The 26,655-nt window shown below is 40.0% G+C and overlaps 1 protein-coding gene, 1 long non-coding RNA gene and 1 pseudogene across 5 annotated transcripts in view; 1 reads left to right on the top strand and 2 right to left on the bottom strand.

Annotated features, from left to right (window-relative positions):
* The window catches only part of Ror (tyrosine-protein kinase transmembrane receptor Ror), a 322,401-nt gene that overhangs the window by 6,917 nt on the left and 288,829 nt on the right, over positions 1 to 26,655 (bottom strand). For 2 of the 3 annotated variants that reach the window (XM_076438182.1, XM_076438183.1), the window contains exons 5-6: positions 5,253 to 5,325; positions 58 to 277 (exon numbers count right to left, since the gene is read on the bottom strand). In XM_076438182.1, coding sequence (XP_076294297.1) covers positions 58 to 277; positions 5,253 to 5,325 — 293 coding nt within the window. Of the gene's footprint in view, positions 1 to 57; positions 278 to 711; positions 853 to 5,252; positions 5,326 to 26,655 lie in introns of those variants that run through there. The other variant, XM_076438185.1, reaches the window with a different exon arrangement.
* On the top strand, positions 106 to 21,140 carry LOC143215773 (uncharacterized). Of its 2 annotated transcripts, XR_013010435.1 has the most exons (5): positions 106 to 299; positions 1,305 to 2,142; positions 2,448 to 2,540; positions 2,699 to 2,770; positions 2,961 to 21,140. It is a non-coding gene; the product is annotated as an uncharacterized LOC143215773 (long non-coding RNA). The 2 variants fall into 2 exon arrangements; XR_013010436.1 differs by lacking the exon at positions 106 to 299 and having other exon boundaries at positions 1,266 to 2,142.
* LOC143215774 (small ribosomal subunit protein uS14 pseudogene) lies at positions 1,650 to 1,827 on the bottom strand (annotated as a pseudogene).

Here is a 26,655-nt window from a genome sequence, read left to right as displayed (position 1 = left end):
AAACAAAAATCACCGCTACACTCATCCCGCTGCTCCACTGTGTTCCTATAGTAATACCTCGCATTTTCCTTCATGATTGTCATTCCTCCCAGGAGATAAGTGCATATTGACGTTTGTAAGGCCGCCGATTGTATGCATGTCTGTGGTACTAGATTGAGAGCTAGTTGGTTGTGGGCTCGGTGATAATATGCTAAATGGGTTTGTCGACGCCAGGTGAGAGATGTGTGGCGTTGACATTCCAGAACCGGAGAGGTCTAATCCGTCCCCAGGTCTAATGCTGTCAACACCAGGAAATAATTGTAAGTCATTAAATCTACTTAGAATAGGATCAATTTTGGTTAGGTTAGGTGAGCAACTGAATTACTCGATTTCTTTAAATAATAACACATATTCTTCGTTGTATAACCCTATTTTGACGCATAATACGTATAAAACGAAGTTGGAGACTTGCTACAACGTTTCGTTAACATTTTATGTCATGATTTTAGCAAAAATAGAGCATTGTTTTTTTTCAAAACATAACCTCTATTTTATAGAATCGTAAAGAAATAGGTCGAATCGAAATGTTTGAAAATTGCAATTAAGAATAAATGAATACTTTTAAGTTGACTTTTTATTTGTTGATCATTGTTTATAGATTTGCAGATTCGTTATCGCAGAAAACACGATATTATATTATAACCTCACTGTGTTTACAGTAATTATTATCACCTTGTCTCTGTAACATTAGTAACATTTTTGACACTATTTATGGCACGTACAAAAATACACGTATTTTGCAACAATACTAGGTACAAGAGTAGCTTCATTATTATATATAATCTATCAAAACATTTAATTTAAACAGAAAAGTCCGTGTCATTTGACACCACACCCGGCGTCCATTTGTAAACTGACGCTTGCCGCGGCTTTTCGCGGCGAGACCGGGAATTAATTATGCACTACTAACACTGTCTTGTTGTTTAAAAGTTTTATTTATTATACAGAGTGGTCCACCTAAATGTATCCATCAAGATTATTTACCCTAATCTTTTAAAAATTAATTCTGTATTCAAGCGAGCTATTTAGTATTCTTGAATCGTGTTGCGCCTTCTCACGATAATCTACTCCTGTTGCGACGATCAATTGTATTTGAATTCGTGTCGTGCTCTTAAATAGACTAAGTAAGGTCGTGCTATAGATATCTATGTATATTTTATGAATATTATTTTATTATATTCGAATTGAATTATTTATTATTAATTTTGATTTAATTTCGGACTGTTTGTCAATTGTAATTAATGAATTTGCTCTTTCTGTTGCAGACTCCGCGGGAAAAGGTTCCATCGATCGAAAGACCATATTCATAACCCAGATCGATACTACACGATGCTTTCGATAATCGAAAACGGGACATAGTGTCATGGCGCACTTTCTTCAAGCAGGAGAGGACGTGAGCGTGAGTACAACTTATATTTCTAATTATACTGTGTTATTGAACATCTTTCTTAATACCATTAATGAACAACTAATAAATATTCAATTTGAATTATTTATTTCGTATTAATTCGCGAATTTACTCTTGTGTCGTAACGATCAATTGTATTTGAATTCGAGTCGCGCGATAGAATCTGAATGTAGTTGCTTCGGCCCGTTTTCAATGCTATTCTATTTCCTCATTAATCCAGCTTCTTGAAGCCAATGTCAGCTGCATATTCTCTGAAGCACTGTCTGCGGATCAATCCATGCCTATTGGCGCAAGCACGACAGGATCTAGATCCCTGACCGTATTTTCGCGGATGCGAGTACCAAATGTTTTGAAAACCCATTTCTTCGACAAGAAGATGCTCGTTGTATCACTTCAACGGAATGAAAGGAGTTGCGCGATAGAAATCAAGTTTATTTAATTTCCGTTAAAATTAATTTTGGTTTTCTATTCACATTGAATTATTTATTTATTATTAATTCCGATTTACTTTCTGCCTGTTTGTGAATTGATATTAATCAATTTATTCTTTCTGTTACTGATTCCGAGCATATATATATAGAATATAGATAAAACATATTGTGCTAGCCCAGATCGATACTATCGATGCTGTTCGAGAATCAAAATCAAGACGCAACGTCATGTCGTACATTCTTCAAGCGGGGGAGGACGTGAGCGTGAGTACCAATTGTCTTTTTAATTATACTGTGTTGTTGCTCAACTTTTTTCAAACAATTAGTGGACAAACAATAAATATTCAACTTGAATGATTTATTTCATATTAATTCGGAGTTTCTCTCGTGTCGTGACGATCGAATTATGTTTGAATTCGTGTAGGACGATAGACATCAAGGTTATTTATTTACTGTTGAAATTAATTTTGATATTCTATTAAAATTGAATCATTTATTTATTATTAATTCGTATTTAGTCTCTGACTATTGGTTAATTGAAATTAACGAATTTGTTCTTTCTGTTACAGATTCGTTCCAAAGACGGTATTGCAACCGAGATCGATACTATTCGACAATCGAGATCGAGACAGTTCTTTCTTCAAGCAGGAGAGGACGAGATCGTTAGTACCAATTATCTTTCCAACTAAACTATGTTAATGAATATCTTTTTTCCAAATCATTAATGAACAATTAATAAATATTCCACTTGAACTATAATATTTCTTTTCAATTACAGTCGTCGTTTTGGAATTAAATGAATTTATTCTTTCTGTTACAGTTGAAAGCAAAGATGTCATCGATAGCTGAGATTGAGGGCAACGTGTCGTGTTTTCTTCAAGGGGGAGAGAATGTAGGTACCAAGAGATATCCTTCCAATTAATCTTTATTATTGAACATTGCCTTTCAAAGTATTAATGAAAAATTGTACAGCCTGCACTTTTATCACGAAAATCAATTAAATTGAATTGACATCTTTTTATGTACAAATGGAATTATCCGAATTGATTTTAATATCTGTTTGTTTTATTTTTTGATTTTAGGACTCTAATGCAGCTTCTCGTCCTCCCAACAAGTACTAAGTGAATAAACAATTTTTTATAGCTCTATTTTTTTCGTAGATTATTTTGACGAGTATAGTGACCGTGAGAACGCCATGCGTTCCCGCGGGTAGTAATCTGTTTCCTAGCTAGGTAGGGTCTTTTTGTACATCGCGTTTTATAAAATAAATTAACAATTTCGATAATTTAATCTCCAACTTACGAGAAGATAAAAGTTTTCCGTAATATGGTGTATAATTACTAGAGTCACTTTGTATCATGAAGATAATTGTTCGTATTTTTAAATTATTTTGAATTGCTCAGAAGTAATACCACGTACAAAAAGACGATTTGCGACGGATAGATTCTTAAGACAAAGCAAATTAACTTATATTGTTTTCACGAGTAGTTTACATTTGGTACAGTACTTTTTCCATTATTTCAAAACTTTGGTTTGTCTAAAGAGTCGACCGAGGGTTTTTAAATATTTGCATAAAGTTTCAGAATAAATAAATAAATAAATAAATGAAAATCTTTATTGAAATCTCTCTTGCTTAGTCTTTTTTTGCTCGACGATATCCATTATTCTTTTCAATAATTAAATGTTCGATTTGTAAATTAACATTAAATTTTAAATTCAAGGTAGAGTCATTTTTCAAGAATTTAAGAATATTAGCCCGTATAAAATCTAACAGATTTTTTTAATTAGGATTTCCAGGATATTAAGATTCCCTGTTCGTTGTTCGAATCCTCTCGCGTGCCCAGGTGCTACTGGGGAGGGTGAGAGCAACGAGCACATGGAATATTGTTCTAATCATATGTGTGGCGACTGAAAATGATTAGTGTATCGTGCACGACGTATGTTCCACTTGTGTATGTGTGTGTTGATAGGCAGTGGAATTGCGTCGATTTTTTAGATTCAGTAGCACATATTCCTGTCTATCCATGACATGCTACATGGATCTTCGTGGAATGTATGTAGTAGTTTTCTCAATTCATTAAAAACAACGTGTAATATTTAGAATTACATGTATAATTTAAGTCAATTCAGATATATTATTTCGATTTATTGATTTATTTCGCAATGATCACTGTCATTGTCAGTCGATTTCAGGGAAACTGGTACGTACCTTAGAGTGTGCTTGTGATTCGAACGTTAGGGTGTCGGAGGCGTCCCGGGACGTTCTCTCTAGGTATTAGGATGTTGCACCCTGGCGTCTGTGTGGAGATCGTGTTACGAATGTGTTGGAGAGCTTGTGTCTTTGGCCATTTTTTAAATATAGCGCTAGGTAGGTAGGTAGCTTACTTTCTTGGGGTGACTGTTTATTCTAAGTAGGTAGGGGGGCCGGTATTCAGTCACTGGAAGAGCTCGAAGTTTCGTCTCGAAGCTAAATCGAACGAGGCATGACGTTCGAATTGATGCTTCGAGCTCGATTCTTCCTGTTTTGTAGCTTTTCGCGGACATGGACGCGGACGCGCGCGAATTAGGGTTTCGAAACGTTGCGCACCTGCTCGATCGCACTAGCGGAACGATCGGCTTCTCTCGAAACTTGTGATTCGTTTCGGAAGTCGTCGATCGTTTTCACTGCGAGCACGTTTAGGGTTTCAGATGTTTGGTGGACCGCCGAAGAAAAAGAAGAGGCTATATGCCGAAGTGCCCCGACAAACTGTCGCTCAAGAGGGCAACTACAATGGTCTCGCATCTTCGGATGCGAAGTCATTTCATTCGTTACTACCTTGTCACTATACTCGTCTGTAGAAGTAGTAGTTAGTTGTTTACATGGGCAGGCCTCGCCGCCCCAACGATCGGCGGAGATGGGCACGCCCGCGATTTGCATTAGTCGTTTTCGAACAGAGATCAAAGTTAGCGTTGCGGAGATACTCGCGGTTCCCATTAACTTAAATACAGATTATTTTAGAGTGTAGCGTTGCGAATGAAATAGTCGCGATTCAGGTTACATTTCATTTTTATTGCTGCTGGAAGCAACATTTAAAAAATAGCAATTTTATAATAGTTTAAAGTTTGTATCATTGTTTTGCAGAAAATTTAAAGTAGTCATTTTGGATCCTCTGTTCTTTGAATTAGCGTTGCGGAGCAAAATTATCGCGTTAGCGATCGAGTCTTTCGACATTTCAGGCGCCTATGCTCCAGCTGCAACGATCCACTGTAAAAGTGGTTGCAGTCACAAATAAACTACAAAATAGACTACATTCAGGTGGACCACCCTATATACAACCGCGATCAGTTCAAAATTCTTTATTTTTATTTATCGTTCATATTTAATTAATATTTACCTGTCGAAGAAATCGCTGCCACCGGACATGTCCGGAGAAAATCTATCGTCGCTGGATGTTTGGCCAATGGGAACTGTAAAATAATGAATTATAATTAATTGATTACACACACATATCGCAAGATCATATTGATTGATATAAATATAGATTCACGAAAGATTACAAGTAGACAGCGGTTTTCATGCATTTATGACAAAAATGAAAACGTGTAATTTAAATCAGTGAAAACATTATATAAGAATTTAAAAATATTATCTTCAACTTCTTGAACGTATTAAAAAAGAAAATAAATTTCCATTTCACTCCAGTTTGTTGCAGTTGGGGTAAAACATTTTTATTTTGCATAAAGATCAATCCTCAATGTCAATAACGACACCAGACATCAACGCCAAAATACTACGGAGAAAACCGTCGGAGTAAGGTCGACCTTGGGCTGACCTTGAGCGTTCCGTAAAACTTTTATCTAGGTGAAAACTTGGTCCATTCCCCGGTATCAGTTTAACACCGTTCCCGAAGCCCATACAGATCCCCGGACCCGTCCATAGTCTTTCGTATCCCCCCAAGTTTGCCGTAACTATTTGCAACGCGGGTTCTCCGAGCCCATTACGTCCCCGAGTAATCGTTCTTTTATCGCGTCTCGGGGTCGTTGTTTTCCCCGGAAACTTCCTGAGCAACCCTTCTTCCTCGCGAGTTTACATATCGTTTACACCGGAACACTTTCTCGGGCCCGAGCCTTTGTTCCGATAAAATTTGATACGCGAACACCTGAAATCTTTTCCCGTTCGAGATCCAGCTCTTTCGTATGCCCGGCACGTCTCGACGTCCTTTTCAAAATCCCGGGGTTCGCACCGCATTTGCTATTACGGTCTATTTTCTCCCCGCACCCCCTTTTGTGCCGGTGTAATTCTAAAAAAAAGCCAGGGACTCGAAATAGCTGCATTCACTCAATATTCTACATGTAAAAATAGATCGAAAAGAGGAGAAACATTTTACAATCAAAATTGGTCTTGTTCCCAGTACTCGATCCATCATTATTTAAAGACCAATCCCGTCGACCTTTTCAAAATCCCGGGGTTCTTTTCTCCCCGCACTCCCTGTTGTGCCGGTGTAATTCTAAGAAAAGCCAGAGACTCTAAACAGCTGCATTCACTCAACAATATTCTGCATGTAAAAATATTAGGTCGTTCGGAAAGTCATTTTGTTTCCTCAAGGAAAATGAAAGCCAATTTTTTTACCATTTAGAATAAGTTTTAGGGGACATTCTTTTCTATGATCTTTTGCGATTTTTCAGGCAACTTAAAGATCCTATGCTCGTAGAATTTCTGTTTTTTATTAGCAAAAAATTGAGTTACGTGACTTTTTGCGACTTTATTTGAAATAAAATTTGCCCTTGCGGTAATAAAAAGCACGTTGAAAAGTTAGAAAGCACTACGAGGCAGGAAATTACGTCCGAAATACATGTAAAAATGAATGGAAAAGAGGAATAACATTTTACAATAAGTTTCCATAAGATACCAGGTCGCGTATTACACGGGCAGACGCGGATTCCGTCATTATCCGAAGACGAATCTCGCCGTCCGATTTCTCATTTTCCAAATCACTGATTTTTGCTATTAACAGCTCCCTTTGCGCCTTGAAGTCGGGGTCTAGGTATTCCCATTACGGGTAACACGAAGACACGCTTGAAAAACAGACGCGGATAGAACGAACGCGACGCGACGCCTCCAGTTTCACGAGTTCTCCCCGAAAAGTTCGACGAGAACTCGTGATTACATCAAGTTCCACGGGAAATTTCGCGATGGCTGCCATGCCGCCGCGACAACATCAAACGGCACCGGGAAATCTTTGAGGAAAAGTAATTTCACCCCGGTAATCGCCGGGGTTTATTATAGGTGAATTGGTCTTTAGGGAGGCCACCCCCTTGTGTTTGTCCTGCCAAGCTAGGGGGTGCAAAGTAAATAATATCGGAAATCTGAATCCACCCCTCGTGCCTCCGAGGGGGATGGTCTGCTTGTTCAAGAGTCTTGGACCTTCCCGAAATCTTTAGAGAGATCCTTGTCCATGATTCTCGAAAAACAATTGCTTCGAACTTAAGGCAAAGACGTGTACTCTCTGCCCTTCGGAGTGACGCAAACAGATTTAGCGAATACGAAAGCTTCCTAGTTTTGGAATGTTGATATCAGAATTTTTTAAAATTCTCCTTCCTTATTGTACAACTGTACATACATACGAATCCTTATGCATAAACATAGTTATAAGTAGACAGCGGATTTTATGCATTTATAACAAAAATGAGTAGGTGCAATTTAAAACTGTAAAACCATTAGAAGAATTTAGAAATACTGTTATATCATTTTCAACCTATTAAAACCGTACTAAGAAGGAAAATAAATTTCTATTTCACTCCAGGTCGTTGCAATTCAGGCAGAAAATTTTTATTTTGTATAATGATCCGCTGTCTAGTTATAATTATTAGATGATTGCATATGTTCGTGCCCGCGATTTTCATGGATGTCGCAAACTGTACTGCACAACGGAGTGTAAAACAAATTATACAGTCACATAAGACGTAGAGAGTATAATTGATTAATAAAGCTGTATTCTTTAAAAACCACTGAATTTTATTTTCAAATCAAGCACGAACTTCTGCAATCACCCGATACCTGATACATTATAGGGAAATCAGTTCGCAGTTGTTACCACCATAATTGACATCAACCTTGATGAAACACATTTTAAATGTTTTTGTTCTGCAGACATGAGAGAATTGATAAGACAAGGGGTTAATTTGCTCGATCGGTGTTCCATAGAAATTTTAAACGATTGCTCTAGGTATACATATAAACGCATAAAATCCACAGCGTGTGCTGTCGACGATCGCTTTCATAGCATCGAACATCACTCGATTTTCAAGTACCTCGATTACGTTCCTTTTTTTTCTCCGCTCGGCGGATTTTTCTATTTTCGATGAAAATGGAAGAGAGAGAGAGAGAGAGAATCCAGTCCGGCAATCGCGTCGGTCTATTATCGGCGTCGCGATAAATCGATGCTGCGGCCGTTCGGAAGCTCGAATCCGCGTCTCGTATCAAATTCATGCCCGGAAATCATACAATACGGCCGATGTAATGAAAGATAATTGAAATCAAAACAGAATCGATGTTGGAATTGTATTACGAGCCATAGCACGTAGAGCGTAGCTGTATAAAAATTTGTTCCACGGTTGTAAAACGTCTTCTCTCGAATGGTTCTCTTTATTATATAAATCTCTTTGTATATATCTTATTTTTATGCACGTCTGCCCAGCTTTATTATATTTTCCCGGTTGCACGAAGAGCAAATATTTCCACGATGAAAAGATGGCCGTAGTTAGGAATCGTATGAAACAGCGTACACAATGAACAGTATTTTCAGTGAATAGGCGCTTCGGCACGTTTTAATAAACCAATTCGGAACGTTCAATACGATCGAAAATGCGAGCTAATAAATGCGCCAGATGGAACTTTATTTGTCAGCGTGAGAGCTACAATTTAATGTCTGCGGAATTCATGCATTTATGATAAAACTGAGTTCGTGTGTATAATTGCAATATTTTCAACCCGTTGAACGTACTAAAAACGAAAATAACATTCTATTTCCCTCTAGTTGCGATTCAGGTACGACATTTTTATTCTAATTAATGTTCTATCAATAATTCCTATTTTAACTTGCCTATCTTTTCGCAATCGGCAAATTTAAGGCTTGAATAAAATTGCACATTTGCTTTCGGGTCTGTCTATGAAAATCTACAGCTACAATATTTTTATTTTGCATAAATATTCCATCAATAATTCGTATTTTAACTTCCTCATCTTTTTGCAATCAACAAATGCAAGTTTGAATGCTTCATTTCAAGTAGAATAATATTGTACATTTTTCTTTCGAGGTTCATCCATAAATATCTACAGTTACAACATTTTCTGCAATCGAGAAGTGCAAGTTTGGATGGTTAATTGCACGTAGAATGAAATTGTATATTTTCTTTCGAGGTTTGCTCATAAAAATCTAAATTTGCATAGGCCACAGAGGACGGTAAAAATTCGACTTGTTCCATTGTTTTCACGCATTGTTTACAGACAAAACTCGGGGGCCGGTAATAACGAGAGCAGGCCGAACAAGAGGAACACCGGGGATCTGGAAAAGTACGCAAAGTGCGGAGGCTATTGTTAGAACAATGAACCCGATACTGCATGTTCGCCGAGGCGAGAAATTATTTCTGAATAAATAGCAAAGCGAATGGAACTGCGCGAAGTTGCGCGAAGGGCGAGCTCTCGAGATGCAAGTCCAGTTGCGGGGGTGGGTTTATTAATGACCACCGGCTCTCTTATCTTTTCCACTTCCTGTTCGAGATACATAATACGTGGGTCGGACACGTAACCACTGCTGCATCTCTGTAACACCAGGACGATCGACTTTTGCGTTTCGTGTACATGTTCCGTGTGTCGCTATACATTTTCCAGCGATAACGATTCGTTTTCACCGACTCGCGGAATGTGCCGAGTGTGGGCCATTTTTGGACGGAAATCACCAAACATATAAGAGGTACAATTTAATGTCTGTGGATTTTATGCATTTATGACAATATTTATATATTATATTATGAATATATTAAAAAAGATAACACTCTCTATTTCCCTCTAGTCGCGGTACAATATTCAGGTACAACATTTTTATTTTGCATTAATGTTCCATAAATTATTTCTATTTTAACTTGCCCATCTTTCTGCAATCGACAAATGCAAGTTTGAATGATTAATTTCACGTCGAATAAAACCGCACATTTTCTTTCGAGTTCATCCATAAATATCTACAGCTACAACATTTTTATTCTGCATAAATATTCCATCAATAACTCCTATTTTAACTTCCTCATCTTTCTGCGATCGACAAATGCAAGTTTGAATGCTTAACTTCAAGTAGAATAAAATTGCACATTTTCTTTCGGGTTTGTCTATAAAAACATGTGTGACCCATTTTTGGTCAGAAACCACCAAACAATTGCACAAAGAAAATCTTTATATATTTACGCGACATAAAAATTGTCCAAATAAATGCTAGAAAACAGACTTATTCTTTCGAAGCGAAACTGAGAAGGAAACGTTAATTAGAAACGGGGAAAGATGGGCCAGGCCACTTTGCGCGCAATTTTCCGTGGATCTTCGTGAGCGCCGCGCACGCGGGCGATAGGCTGTGATACATTATGCTATTACGTTTCATTGCCCGACATTAGACGGGATTACGTTGCTCGTCGGTGATATTACAGCGGGGGCTGTGACTTAATGGCTTATTTCATCATCGCAGCCGGCCGAATATTTTTCTGTCGCTTTTAAGAGTTTTTAAGGATTCGGGCGAGCGAGCGACCGGTCGAGGGGTGCAGTTTATGATATCTTTACCGCGCCATGTAATTTGTGCCGCCATTACCGCGTCGGCGAGAACTTGTCACAAAAGGGGGATGAGTTTTATCAGTGAGTGAACGTTATTATTTTTATCAGCGCCGGGGGCTCGTTTATTCGGACCATTGGGAAAATCACGCCTCTCGAAAAAAAACCAGTGGTATTCGCTTTATTTATTACAGTTCGTTAAACATCTTCTACATTTCACCCACAGTCCAGAATTTGATGTATCTGTAGGGCATATGTAGAAGCTGATACGTTCACTGATGCAACCTCAGACCATATACATATGTATACTTATGGGTCCTATGGAAATCACCAGCTCCAGATTTAACCGACGAGGATTTTGATCGACAACGAGTTTACTCCGATATTAAATATTGAACAACAACGTTAACCGACTGCATCTAACTTCTTATAGTGTAATAATTATATTTTTATACAAAAGTAAAAGTGTCAGTGCAGAATAGTTGAAGAATAAAATGTCAGCACCATTTTTACAAACGATATTACTATCGGATAATGCTGTCGTCGACTAAAATCGTTGTCTGTTAAATTCGTCGACGGTCAAAGTCGTTGTCGGCCAATTATTGTCGGCCAAATCTCGAGTCGGTGAAATATTGTCGGTGCAACAAAGACAAATCAAGATTTGTCTCTGTTCATTTTGCATAAAGACACGATTTTGCATTATTCTGCATAAAAGGCAAATACGTAAATATGTATAAAATAAATGTTCATAGCGTAGTAGAGATAATGATTATTCGACTGCGGATGTTTATCCAATTTTCAATTTTGTAGGTAAATTTGAAGAAAGTGGAACCACATGTAAAATCTTATTTTCAATGGTGGTAGTCTCCGTAGTTCGGGAATAAATAAAAATCGTACTAAATTCTGTGGAATTTTATATTTGGACAATTTTTGAATATTTTCAGAAGCCACATAAATATGCGTAAAGATTCGCAGTCTAGTGATTATTTATTTACACGCAAGTATATATTTTTGAATTTTTACAATTTATTTAACCGATACACTTAAAATCAACATTCCCGAGCATTCGATCCTACTTGTTCAGGATGCACTTCCGCCGACGCGCGCCGGGTGCGCACACGAGTGTGGAGGAGTGCAAGAAACGCGGCCGGAGGCCACGTTTGTCTTTGATAATCAACAGCAGCCTCATCCATCTTGGTCAAAGGGTCAACACTTTTCCGTGCGCGACACCCGCGACCATCCACTCCGGCGAATGCATTATTCATGAGGCCGGCATGGTAAGTGTTGTCCGAAATTCAATTCAGTAGCCCACGAAGGCACCGGTGTACGTGATTTGCCTTCTGCCGGACCCTGGATCCTCGTCGCCACTTCCTCTTTTTATCATCCCGCTGCTGCTCGCGCGGCCTTGCACCCCTCTACCCCGTTGCATCCCCATCCGCAACCAACCCTCTTTCCGTTTCCTACCCCCCTTTCGGCGTGTTACTCGACTAATCGAGCAGAGATATCGGGGATGAAATCGTTATCGGGCACGCTCGCAGCCGGAATTAAGCCGACGAGACTCGTTTCATATCAACCCCTTTTTATTTCTTCGAGTTTCCTCTTTTTTCTCCCGTTTTCATCCACCCTCACCCTCTCTCCACGGTTATACCGTCTTCCTCGTTATTTTTTGTTGCTTCTTATTTCTCGTCTTCGTCGTGCTTTTTTTTCTCCCTAATTCGGTATCTTGCGGCCGATCAAAATGGCCGGGGACGGACGTCGGGTATTGGTTGCCTGCGCGGCAATTGCGATATTAAGTTCACCGCGTGGAACGATTTTCGATGCTCGAGTGTACCGGGTGCTCGCTAAATGCTATTTCGATCCAGTTTCTTGTCATTTAGGTAAATAATTTTTGATTATTAAACCTCGTAATCACGGAGATAGCAAGCAGGATAATTCGATTAGCGAAACGATGCGAGGTATGAATTTTAAACGAAGGAATTCTATCGCTTCATACAAAAATGCGTGCAGCATCGTTCCTTCGGCGGCTGTGATAACTGAATTAGAATATCAAATTAGCGGAGAACCCTTCCTCGGAATCAGTTCGCGGGGAATTAACATCCGCGATAATCAATGGCACCCGAAAGGCGCGGAATCAACGGCGCGATTAATTTGCATCCGTTATGCTCGCGGTATATCGCATGAGTCCCAGAAGTGATCGTAGATTCATGGAGGATTCTCGTCGATGCACTGTGGGGCCAGAATGACGAATTAGCTGTTCACGCCAATTTCAGCATTATTTCATAACTTGAAGACCACATTGAACAGGTCGTTGGACTCGTTTTGGCGGCAGCCACAACGTTATTGAATAAAAAATATATAATGAAAATGGCAAAAAGTTGGATCTTCGAAGGCTTATTGCAACGAGAGTTTTTAATAACTTTTATTAATATCATCGTTCTCGAATGCAATGGAATTTAAGAAACATTATATGTATGCATTCGTTAAAAGGTTTGATTTCGGAGCCCATAAACAACTGGCTCGTCGATCTGACCCACTGTGCGACATCTCACCGGAAACAGGAAGTTGTGTCTAATCGGGTCTTGTCGAAAAACGCTCAGAAACGACGCGTCTAATTTCCCCGGTCGTAATTTCACGTAATTTCGCTAATGGGCGCCAGTAGTCCCGTGATATAATGCCATTAACTGCGCTATTAAATCGCTTTTATCGCGTGCTATCGGTATTCCATTAATATTAATGGTGGCGCGGCCACGGTGATCGGAGACGTTCCGACGGCCAACGTTCGCCTAGACGCTCTAGCGTATATCCGGCGCCATTTTGACTTAATCCGCCGTGGATTAAGCAGATTTTTCGAGCAAACTCCAGGAAAAGGCCGGACGCCTCTTATCTAGAGGCTAAATAATAATAATGGACCCACCGGCCGTCTGCATAATTACTTAATTCTAACTTTCTTCATATTCTGGCTGCACTAGTACATTTTAACTCTTAGTGAACTTCCAAAATTTTTTAATTATATTTAACCCTTTCTCCCTTTCAAACCATTCACCCTTTCAAAATAAAAATATTCTGCATCGATTGTGGGAAGCAGTAGTTGAATAAAAATTCATTTCACCCCTTAATACTCTTTCTACGTTGAGAGAGAAAACAACGTAACAATATATATATATATATATATATTCTTATAGATATTTTATATTCTTCACAGTTTTACACTTCACCCGGTTAATTTCTTCATAACTGCATAAAAACCCGCAGTCTACTCATCACAATGCTATGGACGAGATATCGTGGAAACGAGACATCTCGTCCATTGTAGTCAAAGGGTTAACATTCATCTCCATGAAATTTTACGGTCCACTAATTAAAGGAAAAACCTGGCCGTTCGTCGTTAATGATCGTCATAAATGGAGGAGATAAATGATGGTTCCGTCGTCGGCATCAATGCAAATCCAACTGCAGTTGGGATTAAACGTTGGGACGAGTCTTCTCGTCCGGTTTGTTTTTGTACGATTCGTATAAAACGGTGCTCAACCGCGGCCGAAACTTATGCTCGCCAATTCTGGAAAAACCATGGGGGTTGGATTAGCCCGGTAGAATATCTGTCTCTCCGGTGGTCCCCCAAAGTCGGCGAACCGACAAGAATCCGGTACCCTAGCAGCCGAAAAATACTCCCCCGGTGCTCGTATTAAGCTAGATTATGGCTTAAACCCACTAGAGGAAGTTTCACCTTAATATTATTCTATGCTCGCCCACCGGCTAATCCCCATTAGCGAAATTACATGAAATTATAATAAAGCTAGCCGCCGCCGTTTCATCGTTAAGCCTCACCAACCCCCTCCTATTTTGGCGGCGAGCCTATATGCGAAAAGAGAACCTAGCCACTCTCTCTCTGTCTCTCTCTTCGCGGGTATGCAGATCGGGGTTAATACAATATTTATGAGATATATACATTTTCCATGTTTTCGTCCCCCACAGGCGGAATTCATCAAACAGTAAGCAGGGAAAATCCGGCGCGGCTCGCGAAAGACTCCCGAACTCGCTGCGATGCCAATTCATTGACTGCGAAACGTTCCCTCTAAATGGAATCCTGATATCGCGGAAGGGTCATTCCATTCCAAATCGATCACTTTTTGACGTCACCACCGACGATTTTGTTCTGAATGATACATGTCGTAGTCCATGTGAAATTAGGGGGAGGGTTTAAGTCATCATTTTGCTGGTTTAGTTTTGTTTTATTCGGTATTCTATGTATGTGCTTTTTTAAAGTCTTAAAAATTTTCGGGTTCCACTTTCTAAAGCGTTAAGGACTTGTAAAGAGAATTGCTTTTAAACAAATCCTGTACAATGAACCGTTAAATAAATATGAGCAAATCCGTGGTCTCAATCTGGCGCTACAGTGGGCTGGATCGAGAAAGGTGACATTTTTACTATAACTTTTGAACCATAACAGATATCCGGATGAAATTTTCACTAAAATTCATTAAAAAATTATTCCTACCTACTGATAATTATCGTAATAAACATATATCTTTTGGAATAATTCATTGTTTCAAATAATATTTGAAATTGTTTACTCGTTACTTATCTAGTACTTTCTCAGATAATTGTAAATTATATTCGTAAGTGTGTAAATTCCATTCGTAAATGGATTCTCTTCACTTTAAAAGAAGAGCAGCGAAAAAATATTAAACAAGTTAGCCAGGGCCTCTAGATGAAGATGAGCATTTTTCGTCTGCGAAACATACTATTTTCAAGATGTTCTACGATTAGAATTTTTATTATATTTTATTAATTTCTTTATTTTCGAGGTAGATGGATATTTAGGAATCGATACAAACTTTGTAATGCCAATATGAGAAAGTTCATTTTTCGACGAAATGTCACTCGATTTTCCAATCCGGGTCACTGTGCGACAGGCTAAAGGTTAATAAACTGTTCAATTTCGGGTGTCGCGGTACAATGGTCGAGACTCGAGACTTAATCCCCCCACCCCGGGATTACGAGAAGAAACGATTAATTTAGGAGCGTCTGGGCGTCGGAGACGGTCCAGCGCAGCGGCCGATCGACAAAGAGAGCGAAACTTTTAATCTATCGCAGCAGAACGGCCCGTCAGCGGCGATCATAACTCTCTTCTCGTTAATTGGAAACACTTCTGCGGAGGCCGCAGGCTAATAATCCCCCCGCGCCCGTGCACGCTGATCTTTTTCCCGGATTATCCTTGCGGAGGTGCACGACGGCGGCGAACGGTTGGTTCCCCCGTGGAAATTGCCTCCTTTAGTGGCGCCATAATTCCTCCGGAATTTATAGCGGCTTCGACACCCTCGGACGTCGAGCGGACTCGATTACCATAAGTCGTGTAAAATCGAAGATTTACTGTACAGCCGTAAAGTGTCCCTCACGACTACGCTCCGGCAAGTTTTATGGCGTTTACATTCATCGGGTCAGCCGGCTGGAAAACTTTCGGGGGCCTTTACGTGTCTGATTTCGACACTTTGAAACGCTTTTCGCTGATCGGGATCCAAGAGATTTATCGGCCCGGAAGTTTTTATCCCCTCGACGAGCAAATTCGTATCGCATTTTTACGCGTTCCGACCAGGGCGATAACTATTAGCTCGTTCGGAAAAAAGTCGTTTCGTCTTCTCAATGGAAGATAAAAGCCAATTTTTTTACCATTTAGAACAAGTTTTATCACATCTTCGTTCTATGATCTGCTGCGATTTCTCGAGCAACTTAACGATCCCATGCTTGTTTCTGTTTTTTTTTTATTAGCAAAAAATCGAGTTATATGACTTTTTACGACTTTGTTTGAAATGCACCTTGCACCCCATTAAAAAAATGAAAATCTACAGCACGCAATCTTTTCTATCGTGCACTGCATTTTTACCCTTGCGGTAATAAAAGAGGTGATAGGAATGGCTACTTCGATTAAAAAAATAGATGAAAGGTTAGATAGCACTACAAGGTAGGAAATAATCATTACAAATGCTGATAAGAATTAAAATTGTTTGCCTCGAGTATGTTTCTTTCTTATAATAATGTTCATGCTTTCGATGATGAATGACCGATACTTTCCACGACGCGACGTCCGTCGCGATACAATAAAACGGCGACGTCCGGTGTCGCCTATTCGAAAAAAGTAGCCGCAGGAATGGCTTGTCAGAAGAGAAATAAAGTCATCAAACAGAGCGCAGGATCACCGGTGAATCCGGGACAGGGCAAATATTCCCGGCCGCAGAACCGTTCAAACGCCGCCGTCCGGTCAATTCTCGTGGCCGAACCGCAACTGCGACGTGCCATCGACGTCCAGGGAAATTGAAAATCCAAAAATCCCTGCCGGCGGCAACGGGGCTCGGAATTAATGCACGGATTGATGGGGCGGACGTTAAACCCGCAGCACGGTTTCCGAAGTGTTACCATTCCTCTCTTTAGCTTATTTTTTGCTGGAGCCCGACGCCCGAATTTCGTCCCTTGACCAATTCAACCCTGTTAACTGACGATACTCGGTGACAATTTGGACATGTAGAATCTCTGCCAGTGAATTGACAGCATGAGCAAATTAATTGATCGTTTTTATAGTGTACAGGTTCCCCCACCACCAACTATTTCATCTTATCGCGCTTTGCCTTACGTCACTGCGAGGATTCTGCCTCCTGCTTACTGTACAGAGTGGTCCACCTAAATATCTTCTTCTTATAACTAGACTGCGACTTTTATGCACTTATGAAGAAATTAACTGGATGGTATATAAAACAGTGAAAAATATAAAAAAATCTAAGGATATATTGTTATGTTGATTTCAACGTAAAAAGGCTATTGAGGGATAGAATGAAATTTTATTCAACTACTACTTCCCACAATCGATGCAGAATATTCTTATTATTAACCCTTTGCACTTGGAGCTATTTCAACTCGAATATTAAACATTTCTTCCGACCTAAAATATTGCCATTTCTTATGAGATTTTAAATTTGGTGGATATGAAATTGATAGTATACCTTATGAAATACTTAAATGTTCAGTAATTGATTAGATACTTACATAGGTAATAATGTAAACAATATTTTCGATAATGGTACAGCAATTTTTAATAGCCTCAGAGTCGCCACTCGAGTGCTAAGGGTTAATATGTCTAAATGCGTTTTAATGCCAGCTAGAATATGCAAGGGAAAGAAATATACATTTACAAGAAAAAACACATCGATCATCTTGAAAACTGCGGGAAAAAAGACCTTGGGAGTAAAATAAGATTTTTGCAAAGCATTCACCTTGTGATACCAGTTACATTGCATTGAAGACATTTGTTACGTCATTAAAAATAAAAAATTAACACTTGTCCACATTTCACCTTCCCCTTCTACGACGCGGCCCGGTCACGTGACAGGTTTCAGAGAGAGGGTATCTTTTCTCCTCTCGTACCTCTCATCTGGCGACTCTGCTCCACAGTTTGGTGGAGGAACTCAGTAGTGGGGAGGAGACTATCCTCCAAAAGCGCATTAAAATTAATCAAATAATTTTGAACAAATTCCAGAGTCCCGCGAACGCCTTCCGTGATATATTTTTCTAATTTATCGTGCTCGTAAAGCAAGTTTTCCCTTTCACGATACTGTTCTGCTGTGGCACCGAGTTGTCGGAGATGAAGCGAAACAAGAAGTTCAATTAAACCGTCCCCGTTCGCCCTCGACTCGCAGCTACAGCGAATGTTAAGCAACGAAATTTATTTTCTTGAAAATTCATACGCAGAGACATTCCGGGCGTCGTTAAACCGGCGAACACATTCAAGTTTCCGGTGAGTTACGCTCGTTGCGAATTCCGCGTATATTGTTCCGACGCTAAATCACGGTAATACCGTTCCGCGTTATTAAATGAAATTAAATCACCGTTTAAACAGCCGGCACGCGCGGCGATATATTAACGAAATCGAGCAACTGCGTCGTGACGGGAATTAGTACGGAATTACGGGGAACGTTGCGCCGCTGTTAGCCTGGCAGGAAGAGGCCGGGCCATTTTTTTATTATTAGAATTCAAATTCGCCGCCCACCACGATAATGTCGCTAACAAAATTACCGGAGCTGTCCCGCTGTACAGTTGATTCTATTGTCCACTTATTTTTAATCGGATCGAGCGCCCAGACAATTCGATGCGTTTCTGCAAAAATGATTTGTCGGCGAATTAATATGAAACTGCGATAATACAGGGGTATTTCAACCGGGACAGATAGCGAATAGTTACGCACAATAAATTAGAAAATTCAGATATGTGCCCATAATTAAAATGTTTTTATATTATGTAACATTTTAATTTAGAATTTGATTGGTCTTGATTAAGGGAAATTTATTATCAATGTGAAATTTTGTGTGAATCTCATACGAAAATGTTGTTTTTAACTACGAGTTTTATTAGAAGCAAAAATTTTAATGAAATCAGCCGTTTACATTTCTGAATTACTTTTAAAAAGTAATCCATTTTTGTCATTTGAGGCTTTATCTTGGATTAAACAGATAAATACGACCCCATGGCGTCGCGTTGGGCATCATTCTAATCAGAAAAATGTCGCACCTGTTTCAGTAAAGTTGCCATAACAAATCATTATGAATTTTATCATTGCATTAGTTTCACCGATACGCTGCAATTTACTCGCTATCCGTTTTATTAGGGTCACCGCCGTATTATGTAAGAGTTGTATGGCAATGTGGAGTTCCCCAGAATTCCCTGTGCAATTATTAGAAATTTCTGAAAGCATAAACGCGGAGCCTGTTCCACGCATTATCGCGGAATGCCGGGACGGAAAATTTCCATGCAACATTGCGGTGGTCGGCCAGGGGAGAACGTTCCGGCCGTTTTTCATAAAAGTTACGGGAAGTCCGTGGCGGGTCCAGTTCCACGGTCCGAGGCAAAGTTAAAATGGCCTTCGAGTCGCGTTATTAAAGTGTCGAAACTTCCGTGAGAACCACTGGTGTAGATGCGATCGTTTCGCCGACCGCGGTGTGGCGAACTCTGAGAAAAGCAGATATAGTGTCGGTGAACACGGCCGCGCACCGCCTCACAGTGGTCCGAATTGGAAAATCGAGTGTGACATTTTATTTATTCCAAATTAAATAAATACATACAAGGAAAATAAAGAAATTAATAAAATCTATAATAATAAAAACTGCAATCGTAACGAACACTTAAAGTTGGACATTTTGGCAGAAGAAAGATGCATATTAGTAATAAATCTCATAAGAAAGTTCCTAATAAAAAGAAAAAAAAAGATGCTTATCTTCATTTGGATGCCCCGGCTAATTTGTTTAACATTTTTTCTCTGCTCTTCTTTTAAAATAAAGAGTATTCCTCCACGATCAGAATTTACACTGGCAATTAAAAATTAATTTAAATAATAATGCACAGTGAAGCCACGGAAATTGTCAGAAATGCTCATCTCTGACAAGGAATATCTTTCGAGTTTCAAATAGTACAAAAACAAATGACGACCGCTCCTCTACATAAGCAAACTTCGATTCTAAATATCGGCGGAACTGCTGGTAGGTAACCGTTGCAAAAAGAGGATCCATCGGTCCGGCGGCGCTCGATCGCCACGGCAATTCTCGATCCTCCTCGTTCCTCCGTTTCGCTTGTTCGTTCTTTTATACCCGATCGCATTTTATTGCTTTATCAAGACTCGAATGGCTGATACGATACCAGTTCCTGTTCCCAAGAATTTTTTCCGTGTCTTTATTATATTCGCGTTCGGAATGTTCGACACTTTTATTGATCAACAGTTAAATTGTTATTCAAGAATTGATTCAGAGGTCTTGTTTGTTTTTCAAAAGAATATTGCATCAATGCTGTTCGATAAAGCGAATCGCAAGTAGGTCAGACTGCTTGGTCCTTAACGATAAGACCTGGCACTTTCATTGATAAGTAACGTTAACAAACAGTGCTTTATTAAGAAGTCGACAAAGCGTGCTCATAGACAAAGGGCTCTCTGTATCAGTTGCCAGCAGAACCGTGTGTGCGATCCCGATAGTCTAAACAATAGTAGTTTCAGTATAATCTACGTTTCCGACAGAGACCCAATTCAAACCTCTATGTAAAAAAGAACGTACCGAGAAGTATTTTTCTGACAAGGCGATTTCTTTAAATATTTATGATATATTTTTTAAGGATTCCACCTGTACTTCTTTATCTGGTTTTCATATTTTTCGTGAATCTTGGGGGCTATTATAAAAAAGAAGTACGTGTCAAATGTTTTTCAACAAATTATATCCCGTATAAGTTTCATTAATATTTATTTCATTTGTAAGATACAACGGAACTTACAAGGGAGATTATCCAACCGTAACACGATATAGAACGCGGAAAAATATTTGACATATTTTGAATAATATTTCACGTGAAATTTAAAGGGGTGAAAAATACATTTTATTAAATATCTCCGAAACTATTAGGCCTTGACGAAAATTTCAAAATTCGATTTGTGCGTCTTTGAATGACGAATCTTTCCGTCTAAAGTGATTAAAAAATAATAATTTGTTCAAATAGTATGTTAAAAATTCGCTTTTTCTTGCGAAATGTTTGTATAGAACATGCATACGCAGAGTCTACATACCTTGATATAAAATACGAAAAAAAATTTGTTTAGTTCCGCAGTCATAATAGTCGCGTTACGTTCCAAATTAAACCCACAGCGGTATCAGCACAGATTCTTTTGGGATGACGAGTCAGAGTTTGAGGCCGAGTCAATGATGAAATCGTGAGTTTGTATAATATTTTCGGTGAAAAACAAGAAGTATCTATGTAGAACGAAATGACGTTGGTATACAACAGCAATCCCATCTTAACTCGGATGTCGAACACGTCCGTAACAAGTTGAACACGTCCCGCGCGAGGAGAAGGGTGGTGTCCGCGGTCCTTTCTGCGCAAACAGCGAAATGGAATAACATTGAAACACGGTAACTTCGGCAAATATCAAACAGACTGTTCGACAGCAGCCGTTGATCCACGATTCACGCCAGATCGAGCGCATAACCGGGCCGTTTCACCGGAAGGCGTAGCGCCCGAACGATCATCCGGCGGCCAACTGTAATTTGCAGAGGGTCGGGCCAGCGCGTAATGCGTGCAACGCGTTCCGCCAATTCCACCCCCCGCGTTTTCATCCCCACACCGAAAATTCAAAAGCGGTTAATGCCGGGAACCCGGTTCGAAGCTCCGCCGCTCCATTAGAAGCCACCTCTTTAGGATCGTACCCGAGCAATCGTGGAAATCGAATGGTGAACCTGGTCGCTGTGGATGTGTTGGTTCGGACCTGGGACCGGGACCAGAACGGATAAATTGGAGAATGGCGGCCCTTGTATCGACATTTTGGATAATCCCGGGGCCACGCAGCCGCGGCATAGGAATTCTCGACTGTGTAAACTATGCGGCACCGGCCGTGTATTTATTAAACATGACCTGTTACCAGCGAGACCCGAACCACCACCGTTACTATACCACCGCGTCGGAATTAGCGCTATAGAAGTGTTCCGATCGGTTTCGGTTAGCATCCGCTTGTTCCGGTTTGCGAACAAATTTTGCACGAACGGGACCAACATTGTTTAAACTAACGCGGGCACCGACTCGCTGGACGCTGTAAGTGTCCTCTATTTGTCGCAAGACACAGCAGTTAAATATATATTTTACTAATAATTTTAACCCTTAGCACTCGAGCGGTGATTCTGCGACACTAATATAATAATTGCCGTACAATTATTTAAAATATTGATTACATTATTAGTATGAGGTATTATGCTATTATAAAACAGCTCCGAGTGCAAAGGGTTAATGTAGCGAAACTAAATTGCACCTTCTAATTTTTGTTACAAATGCATCGAATAATGGGGGTTCAAACATGTCAATTGTCTCGTGTTCGAGCTTATTTCAATCAGAGAAATGCTCGGAACACGATGGTGGAAGATAAATTAAATATGACTAAAAACATATACGTGAAATAGTTCCTGAATCAACCACCATCAAAGTATCTTAATTACAGTAATCGTGAGATAAATCTGAAAACCGGTTATTTGACTGGTGGCGCAGTGTTAAACGCAGGGAACAAGGAGATCTTGGATTTATTGCGCGGGGGCTACACCGGTGGCAATATTGTGTGCCGGTGCCGTAATTAGAATGTATACATATACGCGAGAGGGTATCGATGGAAAAGTGTTGAAAAGAGAGCAGCGCGTATTCGGAGCGAATTCGTGGGGAGGCGGTCGATTAATAGCGCAATTAAAGAGCGGCGTCCGGCAAAGGACACACGTTCGGAATCGTTATTGACGGGGCCCGACGAAATTCCATTTCGTTTCAATAATTCGCGTCCGCGCGGTGACACGGGCGTTAATAAAACGGGAGTTAAAGTGCAGCCCCGCGTCCACTGTAAATACGTGTCCCGCGTCGCGTTTTACGCTTCCCCGTAATAGCATTACAGTTTATTTCGTGCTTCGACAACGAATAAGCATAAATAGCTTTGGATATCGGCCGAGCTGTATCGAAATGATAATACTAAGCGGCCGACGCCTGTGATATAATGATGAGAGAGGCAGAACAGAACAGAGACGGAGTGCGTCACGTAATCGGCCCGTAGGGAATAGCGTCGTGGAAGGGGAAGGTAGAGTGGGGACACAAGTCTCTACTGGAACTGTCGCAAAATTCAATTTTTCGACTTCCAAATTACAACAAAATTTTCTGTTCTCTCAAATAAGGTTCCTCTGAATAAAAAATAAAGGTCACCTCAATTTTTAAAATGTTGACATACATCTTTTCCAAAATCCAACGACCTATATTAATATAGCATTAAAATTTGAAACAATAGTTTTGGCACGCTACCCTCCCTACATTATTAATTTATATTTGTTTTTAACTTCCTCAAAAAATGCAAGCTTAGGATTTAGCGTTCATATTAATTTAACTTCATACTTCAACTTTATATATATGCTTCATTATTATTTGTAAAGTGTTATACTAATGTATGCTATATACATATATAAACCAAACGTGGTTTACGGCATCAATAAATAAATAACAGTAATTTTGGGCCACAAAAAGCGGGCTCCCGGACCACTGTGCGACAGTTACGGAGATGCTGCTGTATTTCGGATAATATAAATCAGTTAATTCTTAAAATTAAATTATGTTTTGAACATGGAACAATTCCTGATTTCTCCAAGAAAATACGGTCCCGTGTAATTAATGCGGAAGACCTAGCTTCGACCCAGAGTGTAGTTACACGGCAGGACGAAGGAACGAAGGGTAAGGACGAAGGGACAGAGGATGGAGGATCGTGTTGTCCCTAGCGTTAGTTGGACAACGGTGATCAGGTATTATACGGTCGTATTTTCGCGTAACGGTTCGTTAGAGGGGCCGAGATCCGACGGTGGACGAAGAAGATTTGACCAGTCTGTGGTGCGTGAAATGGACCCAAGATGGATCCAGGACGAATAGGAAGCCGTGGGCAGATCTAAACAATAAGAGGGAATATTAGTCTTGCTCAGCCGGGTAGGTGTAGATGCACGCCGTGATCTCACGTATCGCGGTGTCGCGTTGAGCTACAGGTATCTCGTGCAAGACAGAATTCCCCGGGGGCAGTTTAACAAATTATACACGCGGAGTTTGATCCTGTTCCTGCCAAGGTACACTATCGGCTAAAAGTGACTCCCGCACGGAATTATCCGCGGACCCCAGAAACTGCGTTCGGCTACTTCAACAGTTTGGCTCGGTCGGAACGGAACTCTTCTTCATCTGAGTCCAGAGAGAACGACATTTTGTATGAATCATTGAAAAATATCTGTAGAAATCGCGACTACAACAAGTTCGTTTAAAAAGGCGAAGTGAAATGTAAAAATGTGACAAGTTCGGTGAACAACTTTTATTTATAAAAGTCTAGAAAGTTGTTCGTCGAACTCGTCACTTTTTTACATTCCGCATTTTTAAACGAATTTCTTATACTCACGATTTCAACACGTATTTTTCAATGCTCTATTAATGTTTCTTAATGTTTTATTTAAAATGTCGTTATATACATTGATGGAAAACTTGATCAAACAATTCGATTAAAACCTTCTGTGAATGTTTGATCAAAACCGGGCGGAAACACGGTCTCTTTTCCATTGTTTATCAATGCCAGGCTTTCGTTAAATTGAAACGAACTCTACTTAAACAAGATACATCATCTCGATGGTATTTCCAAGCAAAAAGTTGGGCGAATATTTGAACTACATTCTACGAAAGCTGTGCACTGGAGCGAATTGCATATTCGTGTACCGAATAAAAAGTGGATCTCGTAAAAAAAAGTAATATATTGTAATTGTTGAATATGCGCGAATTTCGCGATTCTATCAAGCAAATGGAATTTCATGTTCCCGTGACGGTTATTAATTTTAATATATATATTTGTCTTCTCTCCACTGAAAACCCATTTCCCTCTGAAACAACATTATTTTTGCAGAATCGCGCGGTATTAAATAACGAATCGGCCATTTAAAAACATCGAAAGTCCATTTGCAAAAGTAACGCACGGCCGAATTGACGACGTTCAACACGGTGTTTGTTCGAAGTGAAATGCATGGAAATATACGAGCGCCGGTATCATTGTCACTTCCGGCTGGGGCAACATTTTCATCCAAATAAACCCGTTTCGTTGGCCGAGTGTAACGTTCGTCCATCAAAAACTCTGTGCGCACGAGAAATTTATTTTAATCTCGAAATCGCGTTGCCATTTTCGTAATGCACGAAAATGAAACGGTATCGATGTCCCATTGCCAAGATGGCGGCTCGAGTGGCCCGTCGCGCACACGCCGATTTTTCAATGTACAACGCCGCGTCGCACGGCCCTGTTTGTTTTCCGTATTTGTTTCGACTTTCCGGAAGGGAAAGAATAAAAAGAAAATCGAATCGAACAAACGCGTCGCCAATCAAGCCGCACGAGTCTTTTTTCCACAGGAAAATTCCCGTGCGCTCCGGCGAATTGTTAAACCGGACCTTGCGAGCAGATTCGTCCCTCCATTTTGAATAACCATTGTCAAAAATGCTCTCGGACTACACGCAATGATCGCGTGCAGTCAATTTCTCGTTAGAAAATTTCGTTCATGAATTTACGGTAAATGTCGTCCACACTTTTGTTGAAAGGCAATTTTTTAACCATTTAGAATAAGTTTTATGACATTTTGTTCCGTGATCTTTTCTATGATCCTAATGGCTCCTGAAAATTTAGATAAAATGCTATAATAGAATATAAAATTCGACAGAGTTTAGTACGATTGTTATTTGTTTCTGATCTACAAAGACTACTACCACTGAAAATAAGATTCTACATGATTCCAATTTTCTCAAAATTCGTCTAGAAAAATTGCAAATTGCATAAACATCCGCGGTCTAGTAATAACAAATGGAAGCAATACCATCGCAACACGAATAACGAAATTACTTTTCTAATACATTAAATATGTTTGACTGGCATTGGAATTTTTTCCGGACACTTGTAAATTCGATTTTCCCGATATCAGAAGACCGTCACGTCCCTCCCTCCGGCGGTTCGATTAACGTCGCATAATTCCGCCGATAACGGACCGCTTAGGGCAGAAATATCGGTAAAATAAAAACTCCGGCTGCAATTTAGCGAACGATGGGTCCCCGTCCGGTTGGGGAGGCTTTGCAGAAAGCGCGGCCAGATAGGAGACGATGAAGATTCATGCGAGATTACGTGAAACGCGAATTGTTAAGTCCCCTAAGCCCGGATTTTCGGAAAAGGGTGGGGGACGGTGGGGCGAGGGGTGGTGAAGGGCAACTACATATAGTCGGCCAGTACGCTCGAGGCCACGCGAAATCTATACGCATTTATGGACGATTATGTAGCCGCGTTTTCGGTTTACGTGCGCGAAAAACCGCGATTCCGGCTCGGGGACGGTAACGATAACGCGTATTTGCACGGGAACGGTTCACTGTGTAAATTGCAAATTTGTTGAAAATATTGCCGGCCG

Source organism: Lasioglossum baleicum, chromosome 14 (assembly GCF_051020765.1).
Source record: "Lasioglossum baleicum chromosome 14, iyLasBale1, whole genome shotgun sequence".
NCBI classification, from domain to species: Eukaryota; Metazoa; Arthropoda; class Insecta; order Hymenoptera; family Halictidae; genus Lasioglossum; species Lasioglossum baleicum.
The sequence above is the reverse complement of the archived record's forward strand: the minus strand, read 5'-3'. Positions and strand labels throughout refer to the sequence as shown.